This window comes from Camelus bactrianus, chromosome 18 (genome assembly GCF_048773025.1).
Source record: "Camelus bactrianus isolate YW-2024 breed Bactrian camel chromosome 18, ASM4877302v1, whole genome shotgun sequence".
Classification (NCBI taxonomy): Eukaryota; Metazoa; Chordata; class Mammalia; order Artiodactyla; family Camelidae; genus Camelus; species Camelus bactrianus.
Genome location: NC_133556.1, coordinates 3,865,240 through 3,885,942, shown reverse-complemented (window position 1 = coordinate 3,885,942; position 20,703 = coordinate 3,865,240). Strand labels below are relative to the sequence as shown.

At 44.7% G+C, this 20,703-nt stretch overlaps 1 protein-coding gene across 1 annotated transcript; it reads left to right on the top strand.

Annotated features, from left to right (window-relative positions):
- Positions 1-263: 263 nt before the first annotated feature.
- Positions 264-18,850, top strand: LOC123611698 (uncharacterized). The gene is made up of 6 exons (XM_045503803.2): positions 264-610; positions 1,024-1,220; positions 1,993-2,141; positions 5,483-5,624; positions 5,908-6,003; positions 12,867-18,850. Exons 3-6 carry the CDS (start codon positions 2,085-2,087, stop codon positions 15,530-15,532), a joined length of 2,961 nt encoding a protein of 986 aa, XP_045359759.1. The 5' UTR covers positions 264-610; positions 1,024-1,220; positions 1,993-2,084; the 3' UTR covers positions 15,533-18,850.
- The last annotated feature ends 1,853 nt before the right edge of the window (positions 18,851-20,703 follow it).

Here is a 20,703-nt window from a genome sequence, read left to right as displayed (position 1 = left end):
CTGGGGTGGTGGATGACAGGCGAGCTAAGGTTGGGGTGATGTGGGGCGGGGGCGTGGAGGCGGAGGGGCGGGGTGAAGTCGGTGGAGGAGAGGTGGCGGTGATGTGGGAGTGGGGGGATGTGAGGAGAGAATGGGGCGATGTGTGCGCGTGGGGGTGACGTGGGAGTGGGGAGTAAAGCGGGCCCGGCATCGCGCGGGCCCCGCCCCACTGTGGGCGGAGCCTCCCAAGGGCCCGCCGCGCTCGGCGCCGGGCTCTGTGCGCAGGCGCGCGTCGGTCCTCAGCGGGGCGTCCTGGTGGTCTCAGGCCAATCCCGGCGCGGTCGCGCGTGAGGCGGGCGATGGGCCCTGGACGTCGGCGGCCTGGTCCGCGCCGGCGGCCCGAGGCGGCGGAGAAGGGCGCGGGGCGGGGCCCAGAGGCACCGCAGCCAGGGCTGGGTCCACACTGAATGCGGGGAGCCCTGGGGGTCCCGAGCGAACGCGCAGGAAAGGCCGCGTCTGGGGAAGAGGCCGCGCTTGCTGCGAGGTCTTCATCCGCGTAACCGCTGAGGAGGCCGGAAGGCGGCCCGCAGGAAGGAGCGACAGGCACCCTGGGGCCCCGCGGACCAGGCAGGTAGGACGAGACGCGGTGCTGCCCCTCCTGCGCGCGCCGGCCCGAAGCCGGACGCTGCCCGTTCGCGGCGCTGGCGTGGCGCGCGCTCCCAAGGCCCCGAATACGTGACTGAAATGCGTGTGCTTGGCTTTCCCGCAGCGGTGTGGATCCCGGGTTTCCTCAGTTCCCTTATACTTGTGGCCGATTCTGCACAGTCGGGCCGCGTGGACCCACCCCTCTGCCGGTCTCGCGCCGCGTGTGCGCTGTCCAGGGGCCCGAGGGCGCTGCAGCCGAGGCCAGCCTGCCTTTGTCCTCAGCCCCCTGGTTTGCGTTCGCAGAAGTGCGGCTTGAGATGTCTGCTAGCTGTGTGTTCTTAGCGAGGCAGATCTGAGGATCCTGTTGAAGGTTCTGGCTAAAATGGATGTGTCCCCTAGGAACTGCTGGAACAAAGCATCGCTACTAAGGCCAGGAGGAGGGGGACTCCAGGAATAGGAATCTCACTGGGAAGAACTACCCCCTCCAGCCTCTGACTGAGACCCATCAGAGCTCCCGGAAAGAAGCAGAAGAAAGCCAGTAAAGGAGCGTATCACCCAGAGGGAGCAAGGCTTGAGTGATTTCACCGCATTCAGCTGTGAGTTACTGCGGGAAAGAAAAGGGAGCTGGGGCTGAATGGTGGCAAGGGACGGACTGGACTGCGTGGGAAGTGTCACCAGATTGGCGGGATGCTGGAGGGGTTCCACAGCTGGGAAGCTTTTATCTTTAACCTCCACTCTCAAGTGGCGTCCTCTCTTCCCTTCATTCTCCACTAACCGTTACCAGAGGCTGGACAGCTTGCTCACCATGTCCATCACCATGTGTGGCATCTGGAGTTGTGCTTTTCTGTCGTTCTTGATCTTAGAGACAAGAGTAGTCGTTCTGGGAGGGTTTGCCAGGGTTATGTATTTTTGTCTCATTTGACAGAAGGGAAGAAGAATCTGGAAGGTGAGGTGACTTGCCAAGGACGTTGGGAGTCCTGGCTTGGTGCTGTCCACACGATCACACAGAAACAAGTTTCCTCTTAAAAGATCCTTTTGAGAAACAGTAAATTAGAAAAAACAGTTTAAAAAAAAACCCGTGTTTAAGGCACCTACCCCTTTTTTCAAAGCTTTATGAGGATTCTTGGATTCAAGGGGTTAAAGTCTTGATAGTAAAACAGAGACACAAGATAATCTTTAGGGGGTTTCTTCTTGCTGCATCAGTTTTAATGAAGACACTGTACTTCATATTTTTGAGATGCTGCCATTTGCTTAATAATTGTTTTAAAAGTTTCTGTGTTACTGAGAGGGAGACAAATAGTTGAAGCATTGGGGAAGATTGCAAATGTGAGTCACAAAGGGGTAGATGTAACCTTCCTCTTTCTCCAGGACTAAAGGTCATCCGGCTGGTGTGTGGGTGGTTTTAGGAGGAGAGTCTGGGAGCTCCTGGTATCCTGGTCCTCTTTCCTGCGCTTCTAGGTATGCCTTCCCAGGTTTTGACACTCTTCCAAGAACAGCAGAAAATGAGCAAATCCCAGGTGAGTTATTTCTTTACTCCCTATTTCGTTTTCTAGTGGATTTCATGGCTTTGAAGTGTGTTCATATATTAAGAAGGAAAAGTGGAAATAGATAAAAAGCTACTTGTGGGTAAATGAAGAGTGAGTGGGTGGCATCTGACTAGCCGGCAGAGGTGGCGTCGTCTGTGTCAGTCATTTCGTCCTGCAGTCATCAAAGGCGAGTGGCACACCTGTCTTTGATCTTCCTTATCGATGAAGGATTTTCATCATCTTTTCCTGGGACAGAAAGACTTCCTGGCACTGGGGCTTGGGAAGGATGTCTTTGAAGGCCTCCAGATAGGAGAGAATCTTGTAGTCACCTTCCTGTAGCCTGTAATTACTCTTCACTGGAAGGGGAGGGCAGAGCTCAGTGAGGTTTAGGAGGGGACCAAAGCATTGTGGACTCCGTGAAAAACTTTCTGAGCATCCACTTTGATCTAGGGGGTGAAACCTCGGACTGTCTGGAGGAATGAAAGAAAAAGACTGCATGTCCTTAAAATTACTCTAGAAACTGTACAAGTTGGATGGCAGGTAGTTCAGACTCAAAGTCTTTGGCAAAAGTTTATTTGTTATGCATTCACATTCTTTTTAATTGTGGTAAAATTTATATAACAAATTTGCCATTTTAATCATTTTTAAGTGTGCAGTTCAGTGGCATCAGTTAAACTCAGAATGTTGTACAACCATCATCACTGTTTCCAAAACGTTTTTGTCACCCCAGACAAACACTCTAACACGTAACCAACAACTCCCTCTCTCTCCCCAGCCCCTGGTCACCTTTGATCTACTTTCTGTCTCTCTGAATTTCCCTATTCTAGGTATTTTATATAAGTGGAATCAGACACTCTTTGCCCTTTTGTATCTGACTCTTTTCACTTAATGTAATGCTTTCAAGGTTCATCCACGTTGTGGTGTGTATCAGAGCTTTATTCCTTTTAATGGCTGAGTAATATTCCGTTGTAAAGGCATACCTCATTTTACAGTGCTTCACAGACATTGGGTTTTTAGAAATTGGAGGTTTGTGATCCCTTGTGTTGTCAGATGTTGGTTAGCATTTTTTAGTGATAAAACATTTTTAAATTAAGGTGTGTGCCTTGTTATTTTAGACATAGTCCTGTTGTACATGTGACAGACTGCAGTATAACATAAACAATTTCTGCGTGCACTGGGAAACCAAAACACTTGTGTGACTCACCTTACTGAAATACTTGCTTTATTTTGGTGGTGTGGAACTGAACCTGCAATATCTCCCAGCTGATTATCCACCACTTGTTAATGGATGCTTGGAATTATTTCCACCTTTTGGCTTTTAACCAATAGTGCTACTCCGGGCATTCGGGTACAGGTATCTGTGTCTCCATCCATTCCTCTGTTTGCAGTCCCCCTTCTTCCCCACTACTTGCCTCACTCTGTCCTGATAAAGCTCAGGGGCTATGTCCTTGGCATAGAACCCAGTGGCCGTGTTCCAGACCTTTGCTTATTAGCATATTCTGCCTCCTGTGGCAATTAACCTCTTCCACCTTCTGGAAAGCCTCCTTCTCTGGTGTTCTGTGACGTCATTTTTCTGGCTTTATTGGGCTCCATTCTGGTTTGTTTGTCTCCCTCACAGCATCTTCCTCCTCTTCTGCCAAGTCTCTCGGCTTATCCTCAGCTCCTTGTCCCATGGCTCTGCTGGAGCTTCCTGAGGTTCCCTGCCCTCCGCGGTGGTGACACTTTGTAGCCTGGGCTCTTCCCTTGTGTCTCACTCTTCTCCATACACATGGCCAGAGGCACCTCGTTTTCAACTGTTTAAAAATTTAAATGATCACTTCCAGCTTCCCCTATTTCTCATCGGATGATGGAGCACACCAGGTGGTGAGTGACACGGTGGTGAGTGACGCCACCTCCGTGGGGTTCATCCCCTCCCCGCATCCTGTGTGGCATCTGGGCTTTACTCCCTCTAAGGTGTCCTGATGTTTTAAACCCGTCTTTTCTACTTAATCCGTCTCCCCATGTCAGAGCTCTGTCTTCTCTCCCTGCGCTGTTGGAGTAGTTTTCTGCTGCCTTCTCCCTGCGGTTGTCTGTCCTTCTAAGTTAATTATATCTGAAATGCTGCTCCAGTGATGCCGCCTCAGCCTGGAAACCACCGAGGGCTTCCAGCCCTCCAGAGGGCGAGGCTGAGCCCCTCGCGGTGAAGTTAAGGCTGTTGAGAACACAAGCACTTCGTTTCTGCTTGTTTTATTAAAATACTTTTTAAAATTATTTACATTTCACTCAACATGGGTTTATTAGGCATTTGTTCAGCATCTGAGGGGCTGAACTGTGTGCCACAGACTCTGCTCAAAACAGTGTAGAGGTCTGGTCTTCGAGGACGATGTTGAAAAGGAGTGGGCAGAGGGGACATCCTTTCCTTGTTCCTTGTGCTAGTGGGGAGCGGCTGGTTTCTCACCAGTAAGTATGATGTTAGCTGTAGGTTTTTGTAGATACTTTTTATCAAGCTGAGGGAGTTCGTCTTTATTCCTAAGTTTACTGAGAGTTTTTATCATTTGTCAAATGGTTTTTATGCATCTATTGATATGATCATGTGCCTTTTCTTTAGCCTGCTGAAGTGATAGGTTATATCAATTGATTCTTGAATGTTGAACCAGCTTTGAACCTGAAATAAATCCCACTTGGTTTGGGGTATAATTCTTTTTATACATTGTTGGATTTGATCTGCTAATATTTTGTTGAGGATTTTTGCATCTATGTTCATGAGAGACATCGGTCTGTGGTTTTCTTATCTTGTAATGTCTTCATCTTGTTTGGTGTTAGGGTAATGATGGGCTCATAGGAGGAGACAGGAACAGTCTCCTCCATTTCTATCTTCTGAAAGAGAATTAGTGTAATTTCTTCCTTAATGTTTGGTAGAATTTATCAGTGAACCCATCTAATCTTGCTGCTTTTTGTTTTGGAAGGTTATTAATTATTGACTCAATTTTAAAATATAGATTTATTTAGATTGTGTATTTGTGTATCTTGTGTGAGTTTGGCAGATGTGTCTTTGAACAAATTGGTCCACTTCATCTGGGTTATCAGACTTGTGCGCAGAGAGTTATTCATATTCTTTTATTCTTTTGATGTCAATAGGATCTGTAGCTACAGCCGCACTTTCATTTCTGTTATTAGTAATCTGTGTTCTCTCTCTTTTTTTCTTAGTCTAGCTAGACGTTTATCAATTTTATTGATCTTTTCAAAGAATCAGCTCTTATTTCATTGATTTTCTCAGAATAAACATGTTAAGTACTATTTCCCACATCTCTCTCTTTCATGTCACCCAATACCGAACTCTTTGGCTTGAGCAGAAACGTGCTGGTCAGGAGTCCGTGTCATTCAAGGACGTGACTGTAGACTTCACCTGGGACGAGTGGCTGCAACTGACGGGCATGCAGAGGACCCTGTACCGGGACGTGATGCTGGAGAACTACAGCCACCTGGTGTCCGTGGGTGAGCAGCCTTCCTGGTAGCGCCCCCCAGCTGGTGTTTCCTCTCTCAGCCTCCAAAGCTCAGGAGCCCTTGGTGGAGTTTCATGACACTTGTGTACAGCTCATGGGTCAAACAGGATTGCTTCCACTGGGCATGGAAAGAATGTTTTCGTTCTCACCTCCCTACAGAAAGGTTCACATGGGCACCTTTATCGCGTGACCCCTGAACCTGCACCTTCCTTGTCCTTCAGGGGCCTGATGTCCAAGCAGCTTGTCAGAAGTCTTATCCCGTGTCTCACGCACAGGGTGCTGCATCACCAAACCAGAGGTGATCTTCAAGCTGGAGCAAGGGGAAGAGCCGTGGCCACGAGAGGGAGAGCTCCCGGGCCGGAGGGACCCAGGTGAGTTAGGCGGTATCAGGAAGAAGCCAATGGGAATCAGGTCCCAGGTTAGTTGGTTCAGAAGTTGAGACCTTTGGTCTGTGTCTCAGAACCCTGTTTAGGGGCCTTGGAGCTTTGGGAGTAAGTGAGCAGTAAGCCAGCCTCAGGTCGCCTGACCCGCACGTCCGTCCGCCGCTCTCAGTACCAGCGCTCCCCTTTCCTGCCTGCCTTTTAGGGGTTGGCCATTCTCGAGCCCAGCGCTGAAGCCTGCCTGCCCCATCGCAGACCTTTGTTCTTGCTTCCTCCTTCTCTAGTACTCATTTTCCCTCCGTTTCCCGGGCTGCTTCCTTTTCACTGCCCCCCAGGCAGGCGTGCGTGCATTCCTTCTGCAGGTACTCCTAGTCCGCGCTCCGAGTCGGGGACTTGCTGGTGAACACACTCTGTCCCTGAGCTCCTAGAGCCCCCGGCTGGTGCGGGGTGGGGTAGACATACAGAAAGAAGCCCACGTGTCCGGTGGTGGCAAGAGTGGGGGAAGAAGTGAAGCAGGCTGGCGGGAGCTAGAGAGCAGGGCGTGCTCTTTTACAAGGCGGTGGGAGAATGCCTTTCTGATGGAGTCGGTAAGGAAGTGAGTCCTGCGGATTCCAGGGGCTCCAGGCAGAGGAGCAGCCAGAAGGGACAGCCACAGGGCCGAGCTCCTGCCACATGAGTTTGGCGGAAGTGCCCTGAGAAAGACAGGGAGGCCAGTGTGGCGGCAGGAGCACCTGAGACGGATGCTGGCAGGAGGTGACATCAGAGGTCGCCAGGGGCCAGATGATGTCTTACAGGACTTGGGAAGGGCTTTGATTTTATTTTGGGTGAGATGGGTAGCTGTTAATGGATTTCTGCAAAAGAATATGTTTTAAAAGGATTTCTTTGATACTATGAAGAGAAAATTGGGGCTGGGGCAAGGGTGGTGAACACAAGTGAAAACAGAGACAGTGTGACACGCTGGCCCCTGAAATACCCACAGCCACCACTGATAAGGTGAATCTGAATTGACTGCTCAGCCTGACAGTCTTGGTAGCATCTTGGAGGAGAGTAAACAAGGCCGGTTATTTATGAGATTTGAGGGTATGCCTTAAGGTATACTTTTTTAATGCAGTGCTTGATAACCATTGGGTAAGAATCAAAATTTAATAGTTTAGGACTTGTGGACACAGCAAGGATTGAATAGTCCTAGAGAACGACCAGTTCACTATCTATTGGAAAGGTGAGAAGTTGTTTAAAAGGGTTTTGAGGAAGTTTCCGAAGTGAAAAGTGAAATCATTTGCAACTTTTATCTTCCTGGGCATGAGCTTCCTGGAGGAGTAACATCTGCTGATGAAGACAGAACAGTGGTTGTGGTGATGCAGAGTAAGCTGGGCGTTGACGGTCTCACCTCTCGACGGCGAGGCAGTGTCTGCAGTGGCTCAGTGTGACGTGATGGTGGTAGAGGTGACGACGCGGTGCGGCTTTGTATTGTGAGAGTGGGCTGTGCTGCTGGGCTGGAGAGAAGTGGGGAGGCAAGGGTGGCCTTAGTGACGGGACGGCAGGTGTTTACTGAGATGGGGGGATGGTTCAGGGCAAGTTTTTAAGCAGTTACTTTGAGAAGTGTCAGTGATTTGAGGTGATTATTAATGATTCCAGTTTAGATATTGATGAGGCACTTGGACATACAGATCTGGAGTTGGAGAACAGGCAGGAGTGCAGGTTAATTCAGAAGTCAGGTTGGAAGGTGGTGTGCGGTCATGACAGAGCCTTGCGGGGTGGAAGTGGACAGACAGGAAAAGAGGCTGAAGCCGAGGGCCTCACCACACAGAGAAGTCACATGCTTAAGAGAAGGAAACTGAGAGAGTACACCTGGAGGCCAAGAAAGGCACTTTTCAAGAAGGAAAGAACAAACTTCTGATTTGAAAATGGAAATATGAAGTCAGCATTTCCCCTTTTTCTTCTTGTACACCATCTAAAGCCACCAGGAGATGAGAAACCAGTTGCAGACTCATATTTTCTACAAATCTGAGAAATAGCTAAACTCGAAACCAGGGCGTGAGTGGAAAAACCGTTGGAAGCAGTGAAAACTCAAGCTGTGTACCTGCGCCTTAGGGGGCTCTCCAGGAAGGAGGCGGAGGTGACTGACCCTTGGTAAAGCACCGGAGGGGGCTGCAGAGGACTGTGGCAGGAACTTCCCTGCCACCCGCTTCGGTTCTGAGAAGCGGAGGCGCGGGACTCAGGGTGGAATCACACACAGATGGCCTTAGCTGCAGTTTGGGGGTAAAAGAGACTTTGCACGTGAAAACACCCAGAGAAATGAGAGCTAATCAGATCCAATGTTAAGTCCTTGGTCCTAAGCAGCCAGTGAAGGATGCATGGAAGTTTTCATAAGAAAAAAAGACGAAGAGAAAAAAGAAAAGGCCAAAAAAATTAGTTAAGTCAAGAACACTCAACCTGAAACATATTGTCATAGAGAAATATTGTGACCAAGCATTTCACTATGAATAATTTATAACTTAGTGAAGCAAATGCGTTTATGATGCAGAAGCACAGGATTGTGTGTCAGCACCAAAGAGAGAGATGGGGAGACCACAGGGCATTATCTGAAGGCTTCCCGTTCTCAGGTACGAACCGGAAGAAAAAACATCCCAACAAAAAGATGTATAAATTTGGAAGGAGCACAGGAGCTGAAAACAGTGAAGGACCTGGAAGAGAAGCACAGGGAGTGATCAGAAGGAGCTGGATATCAGGGCAAAAGTAAGTGGTCACGTGTGGCCGACTGAAAAGGGAGATTCAGCACACACATAATTCAGCCCTCAGGGTACAAAGCCAAAAATAATTGAATAGAACAAATATTTAAAGATGTATTTCAAGTAAAACGTGCTGGTATGAAAGAAGACTGGAGTCTACATGAAAAGGGCAGAGTAACTACGGGGAAACTCACTCAGAATTGTCACCAGCAGGATACAGCCTAGGGACGTTAATAGATTTTTGAAGAAAGAAGATTCTTTTTGGTCTGCCAAAGCAAAGAATTAAGTCATTTTTAAAAACTTTGTTGAGGAATAATTGACAGATACAATTGTATATATTTAAAGGGTACAATGTGATGATTTGATGTACACATATATTGTAGAATGATTACCAAGATTAAGGTAATTAACACATCCATCACCTTACATAGTAACATAGGTAACTTGTGTGTGTGGTGAGAATGATTTAAGATCTACTCTCAGCTTTCGGGGTACAATACCATGCTGTGCACTAGATCCTCAGAACTTGAATTAAGTCATTTTTAAGAGGGAAGTAAAAATTAAGCTGATCTCAGACATCAATAGTAGCATTCAGTGCTTTTTAAAAGCAGTGGAGAAGGAATTACAAAATCCTTAAGGACTAAAAGTAAATCCCAATAATTTATATGTAGACAAAATGTTACTCAGTTAAAGTAACAACAACAAATTAAGTTTGAATACACAAGAATGCAGGGAATATTCTTCTCATGAATTCTTCTTAAAGAATCTACTAGAAAATGAACTGGAACCAAGAAATGATAAAATATAATATAGTAAAAGATAGTTTTTGAGTACTGACTTAAATATTAAGCCTGAAACTAAAGTGGGAATTGAACAGAATAGGATTAAAAACCAAAGGATGTCACATTTTAGGATTATTAGATATAAAATTTAAAATTTGTGTGGAGGAGCAAAGTCCCCAAATAACCAAAGCACTTCAGAAGGCTAGGAAACACTAGGCTGGTGAGCTTGCCCGCTCAAATCCAGTGCTAGTCATGTGGCTGTCGTGTGATTCTGGTGTAAAAATACATGGAACAGAAGTAAGATCCCAGAACCAGCTCCATACTGGTGGAGGTCAGTTATGTGAGAGGACAGGCAAAGGGGAGATTATTCAGTAAGTGCTGTTGAGAAAATTATCCATATGGGGGGAAGTATTTATGTCTTTGATCTTTATACAAAAATCAGTTTAAAATATATAAAATCTCAGGAAGAAAATATAGTGGGATGTGTTTGTAACTACATAAAAATAGGGGACTTGATGTTTGATATTATGTATTATCATGTATTTACAGTCCTTAGGAAAGGGTTTCCCAAATAGCATACAAATACTGTTTATAGAAGAAAAACAGATTAATTATGCTAAGAACACTCACTCATTACAAAACACCATAAAAATTCAAAAGACGTGGCACAGAGTGAGAGAAATTACTTGTAACACATATAACCAGCAAAGGCTTAATGTCTAAAATACATTCGTGGCTTTTCTCAGACAGAAGCTGAAATAAGGCATTTTACATTATCCATTTTACTTAGTTTCTGCTTCCTCACACTAGAATGTCAACTTCATGAGAACAGTTTTTTTTTTCTTTCATGTCTGTGTTTCCACTGTCTAGGAGACTGCCAGCCACAATGTAGCATTCAGTAAAAGTTTGTTGAATGATGAACTCCTACAATTCATAAGAAAAAGTCACCCAACAGAGAAATGGATAAAAGACATACATGAAAAGGAGACACAAATGGGAAACAAGCGCAAGTGATAAATGGGAGTATCTACAACTTCACTGGTAATCAGAGAAATAAAAAGTATGACAGTGAAATAGCATTTTGGATCCTCAAACTTGGCAAAACTTAAGACATTTTACAACAGCAAGCAGTTCTGATCACACAGTCACTCTTTGTCTGGGAGGAGTCTGTGTCAAGATCTGGGCCTTACAGTGTCCCCTCCCTGTAATCCTCCCCGGTACCTCATCTGCTCCTAAGAGTTAAACTTTTCACTTCACCCAGTAATTGAAAAATTCCCACCTCCTCTCTCAGCCTCATCCACTCTCTGCTCTCCATTTTACCTGAGGTATTCCAGTCCTTTCACTGTCAGTGTGGCAGAAACTAACCCTAAAATCATTTCTTCCAAATTGTAAATCTTCTCACATTCCTTGTTTCCCCTTACTTAGGTTCTGACGCTTTTCTTCTGTATCTGACAACCATGAAAAAACACCTGCAGCACTGATCTCTGCATAGTTCCTCTTATTTTTTATTTTCCTTTGAAAACTGTCCTCTGTAGCTTTTATTTGTACTTTCCAGTGACCTCACTCAAAACCAGAGCCTTATTCTCTGATGCCTTATTTCATTCCTCATTGTAAGTATATGTGTTTAAACCTTGTTAGCCTTATGTGAGCCTCGGGTTCCCCCTGTTACTTAAGCACCTCTTCTTAAAACAAGCATATCAGTCCATGTTCATCTCTCTTTTTGGTTGCTGTTGCTCAGAGACTCGTAAGTTCCATTTGATCCCACCTCCTGAACTGCTCATACATCCCATGCACCTCTTCCCGAGGTTTGCCTGTCCAGAGCCTTAAGAAAGGGCTTAGGACTGTGCCTGCCACGCAGTTCATGCTCGTGGTGCTTATTTTACACGTCGTTAACGTTTGAGCTAAAGTTCTGGCCTTTGTTTTGAAGTGCTGCTTAATTGCTCTAGCCGACGTTAATCTGTTCCCTCTTAGAGTTCCTATTTCACTTAGCAGCTGAGCCACAAGGAACTCAGAGGATTCTTTTTAGTATTATTTTTAATGGAGGTTCTGGGGATTGAACCCTGGAGGTCGTGCATGCTAAGCGCACGCTCTACCCCTGAGCTGCACCCTCCCCTGGAACTCAGACTTCATCGTGTATTGTGACACCTGACAGCATCTCGTTATCACCTGAGGCTTTTGCCCCACCCTTTTTTTAACTCTTCCTTAATTTGACATGTAATATATAATAGATCAGCTCATCTATTAATACTGATAGACACGTTTATTCAGAAAGCATTTCCTAAGTACAAAGGCCTATATCACTTACCTGTAGATTCCGATTCATAGGGTAGATAGGTTGACTTGGGGCCATGACTGTCTGTACTCTCTGTTTTGAATTAAAATGACCAGGTAACTCTGATGCATAATGCTTTTTGAGGGTCACCAACTATACATCTACCCAGAGGGATCAGAGGTGACGGCAGAGACATTAAAACCTGCTGAGAGCGTGCGCTGTGGTTGCGAGAGGGAAACAGAAGTGCATGACACAGTTTGAAGTTCAGTGCTATCACATATCAAGCGCTACTGGATTAAGGTGGCCCTTTCTCCACGGTGTGTGTTAATGAAAAGTGTAAGTGGTGCCTATTTCCGTGTTGGAGAAAATGCAGTTTAAGAGGCGTGATTTGAATAATGTATGTGAGGCAGGGGGAGAGAGAAAAGATGAGAGAGAAGGGGGGTACATTTCCTGGAGGACATCTGAGTTCCTAGTAGAACCACAGCTGAAAAGCAGACTGCCAAGTGGACAGATCTGTCAGACTTGTGGCTTGTGATTGGGAATAAAGATTTTAAGAAGTGTGTGTTGTGTATTTTTGAAGGATATCTTGAATAACTAATAAAAACCTTATTTTGTCCACTGGCATATAGGCAGTGGGCTGTGCCTGTGTACGTACAGATGCCCTGTGTTTCCTGCACCCAAGCCTTCCTCTGCTGTTTCTCCTGAAGGTCCGTGTATAGTAATACCCCTCACTCTGCTTCCCATTCATGGTTTTTGTTGGACAAAAACCCAATTACCTGAGAGTTTCTGTATCATCCTTTCTCCTCAGCTCACTGTTCCTTGTGTTTAGTTTCTTCTTTTCATTTTAATTATGAAGGTCTTATTTTTAAAACAGCAAATACATGTGTGTTCATTGTAGTCTTACTCTCCCTTTTCTATTTTTCTTTTTTCTGGTCTAAGGAGAAATATATGCTTGGTATTTTATCCTAGGAGCTTGGGACTGAAAAATGAACCGACATAAATTACATTTACATAGGAAATGTGTTAACATTTTAAAAATACATTTAATTTTTCTTATTTATGACCTTATAGACAGAAGCCAGGAAAACCAAGATAAACATTTGTGGCGAGTTTCACTCATTGACAAAAATACACAGACTAAGAAGAGAGATGATGTTTTCAGAAAAACACCCTGTCAATATGACTTATGTGGAATGAGTTTGAATAATGTTTTGGTATCAATTATTAGTGATAAAAATCCTTCAAGTAAGAACTCTAATGAAATTAATACATGTGGGAAGTTGCTCCTTGGTAATAATCGAGAAACTACTCATACTGGAAAGAAATCTGATGAACATAACCAAGATGGGAAATCCCAAGGTCATAATGAGGACCCTGTTGAGCAACAGAAAAGTCACTTTTTGGGACCACCTTCTGAAGGTAATGATGGTGGAGCAGCCATCCTTAGTGAGGCAGCCGTCATGACAGCTTGGAGGGCCCAAGCAGAAGAGAAATCCCGGGATTATAAGGAGCAGGGGGCAAACAGCAGTGACGGGTCAACCCTTGAAGTCCAGCAAGAATCTCACACGGGGAAGGCTCACTCTGCAGTGAATGAGTGTGAGAAGCCAACCCTCGTTGAACATCAGAAAGTTAACGTGGAGGAGAAAACCCATGAATGTAATGAAACTGAGAATAATCTCAGGAAGAAGTCCCATCTCATTCAACCTCATAAAACTCAAACAGGAGAGAAAACATTTGGATGTAGTCATTGCAAGAAATCTTTTTATCAAGAGTCCCACCTCATTCAACATCAGAAGACACACACGAGAGAGGAACTGTGTGAAAGTAATAAATGTGGAAAAACCTTCCAGAAATCACAACCCACTGCCCCTCAAAGAACTCACACAGGAGAGGAGCCCCGTGAATGCCGTGAAGCCCCTCAGGGGTCAGCCATTGCTGACCAGCAGAGAACACAGCCGGGAAAGAAGCTTTATGTATGCAGTGAGTGCAAGAAGTCTTTTCGTCACAGCTCAGCCCTGAAAGTCCATCAGAGAATTCACACAGGAGAGAAGCCCTATCAGTGTAAGGATTGCGGGAAGTCCTTCTACGCAAAGTCAAACTTCAACCATCATCAGAGGACTCACACGGGGGAGAAGCCATATGAATGTAAGGATTGTGGGAAATCCTTCTGTGTGAAATCAAACCTCACTAAACATCAGAAAACGCACACAGGGGAGAAACCTTTCAAATGCAATGAATGTGGGAAAACATTCTTACAGAAGTCACAGTTTGCCGATCATCAGAGAACACACACAGGGGAGAAACCCTACAAATGTAATGAATGTGGAAAATCCTTCTACTATAAGTCAGCCTTACATGTACATCAGGGGAAGCATACAGAAGAGAAACCCTATAAATGTACAGAGTGTGGGAAATCCTTCTGCTATAAGTCAGCCCTGATTATACATCAAGTATCTCACACGGGGAAGAAACCCTATGACTGTAATGAATGTGGGAAAGCCTTCTGCGTGAAGTCGAATCTCACTAAACATCAGAAAATCCACACAGGTTTGAAACCCTATGAGTGTAATGAGTGTGGCAAATCTTTCTCCATGAATTCGATCCTCACTGTACATCAGAGAACTCACACGGGGGAGAAACCCTATGGATGCAATGAATGTGAGAAATCATTCTACAAAAAGTCAGCCCTCACTAAGCATCAGAAAACTCACACAGGGGAGAAACCACATGAATGCAATGAATGTGGGAAAGCCTTCCATATGAAATCAACCCTCATTATACACCAGAGAACCCACACTGGAGAGAAACCCTTTAAATGTAATGAATGTGAAAAGGCATTCTATGCGAAGTCACTTCTTAATATTCATCAGAGGAACCACACAGGAAAGAAACCCCACGTCTGCAAAGAATGTGGGAAAGCCTTTTCCATGAAGTCAAACCTCGCTGACCATCAGAGAACACATTCAGAGGAGAAACCCTATGAGTGTAATGAATGTCAGAAGACCTTTCGCCACAAGTCAACCTTAACTGTACACCAGAGAACTCACACAGGGGAGAAACCCTACAAATGCAGTGACTGTGGGAAAGCCTTCTCTATGAAGTCAGCCCTCAGTCAGCACCACAGAATACACACCGGGGAGAAACCTTACGAATGCAAAGAATGTGGGAAAACTTTCTTCCAGAAGTCACATCTCACTAAACACCAGCGAACACACACAGGGGAGAAGCCTTACGAGTGTAAGGAATGTGGGAAAACCTTCTTCCAGAAGTCACACCTCATTGAACATCAGAGAACACACACTGGGGAGAAGCCCCATGAGTGTAATAAATGTGGAAAGTCTTTCTGTTACAAGTCAGCGCTAACTATACATCAGAGGACTCACATAGAAGAGAAACCCTACAAGTGCGACGAATGTGAGAAATCTTTCTGTATGAAATCGCACCTCACTGTGCATCAGAGGACTCACACAGGGAAGCACCCGTTTGAATGTAATGAATGTGGGAAGACTTTTTATGTGAAGTCAAACCTCGTTAATCATCAGAGAACTCACACAGGGGAGAAGCCCTATGAATGTAGGAGATGCGGGAAGTCCTTCTGCATGAAGTCAACCCTCATGGTCCACCAGCGCACACACACGGGGGAGAAGCCCTACGAGTGTGACGCGTGTGGGAAGTCCTTCTGCAAGAAGTTGACTCTCACAAAACATCAGGCGATTCACACACGAGAGATACCGTAAGAGGCAGAGAAATGTGGGAAGTCCTCCTCTGTGAAGTCGTGTTTTGTCCCACCTTCGAGAACTCACGGGAGGAGCCTTATGAATGTAATAACATGGAGACTCTCTTCTGCATGGATTCAGTCTTTCATTGGCGGCAGGAGGCACATGGGTGGGGTTGGAGGGTGTTCTGTGAATGAAGTGAATACTGGGGACTGCTGTGTCATGCCTTACTAAATGTCAGACTGCATCAGGAGAGAGGGCTCCAGGGACAATTTTAGTATCCACCTCCGAATCAACTGTATGCTTCAGAGAAGCCACGGGTAAAACACAAAGGAAGCAACAAAAGTATTAAAGCGTTTACAAAGTCGCAGCTGACTGAATATTAGGTAATTGATAGTGGAGTGAAAGTATATAAATGTTTTATTTACAAAAGCTTTCAAGAAAAAAACTTTACTATATAAGAAAAGAATTAGTACTGAGGGGAAATCTATCAATTTAGGAAATACAGATTCATTTTTTTCCCTCCAGAAATAATGTAATACTGGAAGTGATCCCAGGGTACCGACTTTGGAAAATGTGAAATAAGATGTATCTGATGCCACTGATGCTCACTGGCGGCGTGTGGACACAGGCCGTAGCAGCAGACTGCCTGCCTTAGGCGCTTGAAGTGCACCTGAGGTAAGAAGGCTTCCGTCCGTCGGTAAGCGACGCGCCAAGGTAGAGTGTGTTTGATTTCCACGGCGGATGTCAAGATAGTTGTTGGTGGGAAATGCCTCCCCGTAGCTTAGTAATTATCATGACCGTTCTCTCACTGAACGCCACCAGGGTTTCTTTGTACTTTGATAGTGCAGTACACATTATAAGTGACATATTTGACAAATCGGAAGCACTGTGCCAAAACATACTGTTTGTTTTTTTTTTAGTAAAAGATTTATTTAGAGAGATGGACATGGGAGAGGGGGGTGGTTGGTTAAAGTAAAGGTAGATACATGCTCCCTAGGTAAGAGCGAGGCCACCCCGGAAGGCAAGTGACCTACCATGACATATTATTAAGTGGGAAAATCAGAGTACAGAGAATTGTATACAGCCTGCTGCTTTTTGCGTAAGAATTCAGAGGAACCACATATACATACTGTTGCTTATTTCTGCAAAGAGAAACACTGGAAGGATAAACCCCCAGCTATTAAAAATGAGAAGTTGGGCGGCAGCGGCGAGCAGGAGGTGGAGGGAGGAGTGGAAGCAAGGTTTCTTTGATTTTACCTTTTGATGAAATTTTGACTTTTGAACACATGTAAATGATTTACACATTCAAAAGTGAGCAAAAGCAGATTCTGAAATTGAAAACAAAGAGACAAATCAGCTTGATATCAAATTGGCAACCTAACCACACACAAAATAATTCTTTGAAGAAACTTCTGCACGTTGTATCGTGACTATACGTCCTTAACACGTTGATCGCCACGTCACCTGACTCTGGGTGACAGTTGTGCTTCCTCGGGGGCACCCAATCAACAATGGGCGATCAGCGTGTTAATGGGATGTGTTTAAGGACAAAAAGGCCTGCAAAAATTGTAAAATTACCACCAGCCTTCATGTTAATATTAGTGTTTGAATCTGTTTTGTGTATATTGTAGGATAAAGCAAAAAAAAAAAAAAAAGTTACTAGGAACCAAAATTTCCAGTTTAAGAGAAGAGATGACCATAAAAACTAAATAATTTAGGTAAAGCAGCCTAAATGGAGGGGGAAGGGTACAGCTCAGTGGTAGAGTGTGTGCTTAGCATGCACCAGGTCCTGGGTTCAATCCCCAGTACCTTCATTAAAAAATTTTTAAAAAATTGTCTAAATGATAAATACAAATTGAAAATATCACACATTATTTTTTTAAATTATGTTATTTCATAGCTGTGTCCACTGAGTGGCACCCCCACAGTGATGAGCAAATTCTGTCCCCAGCATTGCCCACTACACGGAACTAGGACCTTGGAGAAATAGTTGAGTGTAGGTCTGGCCCTTAAATGTCCAAGGTGAGCCTCTTGGTCAGAAACGGAGGAGGCACTCAGAGATTAGTGGGGACATGGCAACGGTCACAGAAGCTGGCTTCTGGTCAGATGTGAGGTAATTTGATTGCCAAACAGAATGACCAACTGACAATAACATTCAAATAACCAAAAATCTGACTCCACAGCAATACACACAAAACAGAGAAAGGAGCTAAGTTCATTTCCACCCCTGGAGGTGAATCTTAAACTGCTTACTCTGTGATTAGAGGGAAAGAACTAGGTTTCCAGCCTGTCCTTTTAGTAGAAGCAGTTTTTCATCCTGTTCTAGGAAGGCTTTCGTTACAGAAAAATATCAGCTAATAAATGTAGAAGGAATGACAGAATTTGGAAAATCGCTAATTTGCAACCTCTAGTGCATCTAGATGGATGTTCAGAGAATTAGAGGCAAAGGAAGCAGGGTGTCTGTGCCGTGCCAGCGTGCCACCCACAGGCGCCTTACACACTGAAACTGGAGAAAGGGTACCTTCACAGTGGAATGACTGACTGCCTCACATTAACCAAGTGACTGAATGTAGCATTACTAGTAGCGGTGACATTGTATCTTTTGAGATAAAATATGAAATGCTTACATCACACTGTTGTGTATTCTTACCAAAATATTTCATATGAATCTAACCAATTGTATATTAGTCTTTTAGTTTATAGTAAACACAGGAAATAGAGGAACAGCTTCAGGGAAGGGGACAATCAGACAAATCTAGAATGTGGGGCCTTTATCAAGACAACTGGCCTGGTCTCTTCAAAAGTCAGTTTTTTAAAAGGAGAAAAGCAGGGAAAGACAGCTTTTTGATTCAGAGAGACATAATCAAATGCAGTGTCTGAACCTTGATTGGACCCATAAGTCATCTGGTTCAAGAAGACATTGACATAGATATTTTAGAGGCAGCTGGAGGAAACTGAATGTGGGATGGGTATTAGGTGGTATTAGGAAATTAGAGTTAATTTTTTAAAGTGGGATCACTGTGGTTCTGAACATTAGTGTGTGTGCGTGCACGTATGTGTAGGACACGCATGGTGACCACGGAGAGGTGAGCTATCAGGATGTTTGCAGCGCTGATGTGATCCAGGGAGAAACGCATCCACGAGTAGACAAAGCAAACTTAGCAAAATTATAGCAAGTGTTGAACTCAGTGGTAGGCACGTTGGTATTCACTGTATTTTCCTTAAAAGAGCTCTGAAAATTTTTGTAAAAGCTTTTGGGCAAGTATCACATCATGTATCTGTTCTCTTACTGTCTTCTGGTATACGTATTTAAATAAAGGTGTCCAGGGTTACTGATCTGCTCTTTAATAAAGCCAACAATGCCTTTTTTTTTTAAGTGTTTGTCTTGGGTTTAACTGTTTTAATGAAAACATTTGTGAAATACTCAAAGGTAGGTACAGCACTGTTACCAACACAAGCTTGTGTTCAGCAATAGCTGTAAACAGTAGTGCTTAGCACAGGAAAGTTGTACTATGTATACAAAGTACCCGTCCGTCTCCTACTCCTGATGAGGTTAGGAGGGGGGGCCTGCAGAGGGACAGGGCACATGGCCCAGGTGCTGGGAACTGAGGAGCCATGTGCCTAACAGGGCAGCAGGCACTGGGCCCTGACACTTGCTTCCTTTTTTTGCCCTATGTCCTTGCAGCAGGTGGCAGGCTGCTTTCCACTTCCTCCTTGTGGTCTGTTTTTCCTCCCCTCACCAGGGATTATTTCATTTTGGGCATATGACCAAGCAATGGTCCACAGGATATTTAGGGAAGCATTCTGGGTGACTTGGGGGAAAAGGTTTTGTCATTGTTAGGCCCAGAGCAGAATGGCACTGCCTGGTTACAACCCATTGGTCTTGCATCTTGTGACTCAGGGCTGGTGGTTGGGGGATGATGAGCAGAAAAAAGGAAGGTGGGCAGTGATGACAGAGTGGTGCCTTTACCAGCTCTGATGCTGATCTGTATCAGAAAGACCCAAGGTCATTTCTTCTGTGTAGGCCTGCTGGAGTTGAGATTTTTCTGTCACTTGTGGCTAAAGGTGTCCTAATTTTGCAGAGGTATAAGTTTTTAAAATTATGTAATTCACAAGTGTTAGATACAGGAATTTGGGGGCAAAAATGATTCACTGGCTGCTCTCTGCTCTGTAAATTTTCACCTAATGATGAAATAATCTTATTTCTTATTTGAGAGAAATAGAGTGCAGGAAATTTCCTTTTGGAAACTAGTTACATTTTTAGGTATTTCTCTTTATAGGAAACAACCTTTTAAAAATTAAATGACTTACTCATTGATCTTTAACCACTTTTTTCTTGACAGCATGCAGCTTGATGTAAGTAAGGGTCTGATTTTATTTTTCTAATGAATTCTGCGTTGTCCATACACAAGTCATCTTTTTGTCCCTGATTTGAAATACTGTCTTTGTCAGGGATTAAGTGATCATCTGCAGTGGCTTTGCTCTTTGCCTGCTGAGCGCAGTTCCTCACATCCTTCCAGAAAGCAGCGGAGCCCCAGAGCTGGCATGTTCCCAGAGGTCAAGGGTCAGTGGAGTCGTGGCTGGGGGGTTCCTAACAGCGGGTGACCGCAGGCCAGCGCTAGGTGTGTTTTGACCTGGGAGCTGCCAGCAGCTTGGTTATGCCTTTTTCTATTATTTATATTCTCGGTCTTGATTCATAGCTTTTAAGTACTCCAATTCGTTCTGGATCTGTTTCATTTATACAGTTCGTATTTTATACTTGTGCTTCAGAGCATGTTTGAATTTCTCTTGCTTTGTAATGCTTTCCTACATCTCTCTTTATTCTGTTTTTCAAAGCCTTCTTGGCTTCTCCCATATTATTTATTAGAAACAACCTTTAGAATGGACTTAACCAGGGTCCTCTCCAGAAACCTTTTGGGATTCTGACTGAGTTTAAATTCAGTCTCAAGTAACTGCCTGCCTAGCCCTGCTGGCTGGAACACTCCCCTACTCAGAGGCGGGGCTCAGGCAGGGCCTCTGTTAGTTTTTTTCCTGTGGGTGGGCTCTGCTCGTTTCTTTGCATGTTCTGTAATTTTGTGCTGAAAGCTGGATGTTTTAAATATGATAATGTGGCAACTCTGGAAATCAGACAGTCCCCCACCCTGGGGCTGTTCGCTGTGGCTTCTTGTTTGCTGCTTTACTGACTTTTC

Excerpts from the sequence above, each read along its gene's own strand:
- LOC123611698 (XM_045503803.2), top strand. The coding sequence starts at position 2,085 with ATGCCTTCCCAGGTTTTGACACTCTTCCAAGAACAGCAGAAAATGAGC. Across the intron at positions 5,625-5,907 it reads CAGCCACCTGGTGTCCGTGG|GGTGCTGCATCACCAAACCA; the intron begins GTGAGCAGCCTT and ends TCTCACGCACAG. Across the intron at positions 6,004-12,866 it reads CCCGGGCCGGAGGGACCCAG|ACAGAAGCCAGGAAAACCAA; the intron begins GTGAGTTAGGCG and ends ATGACCTTATAG.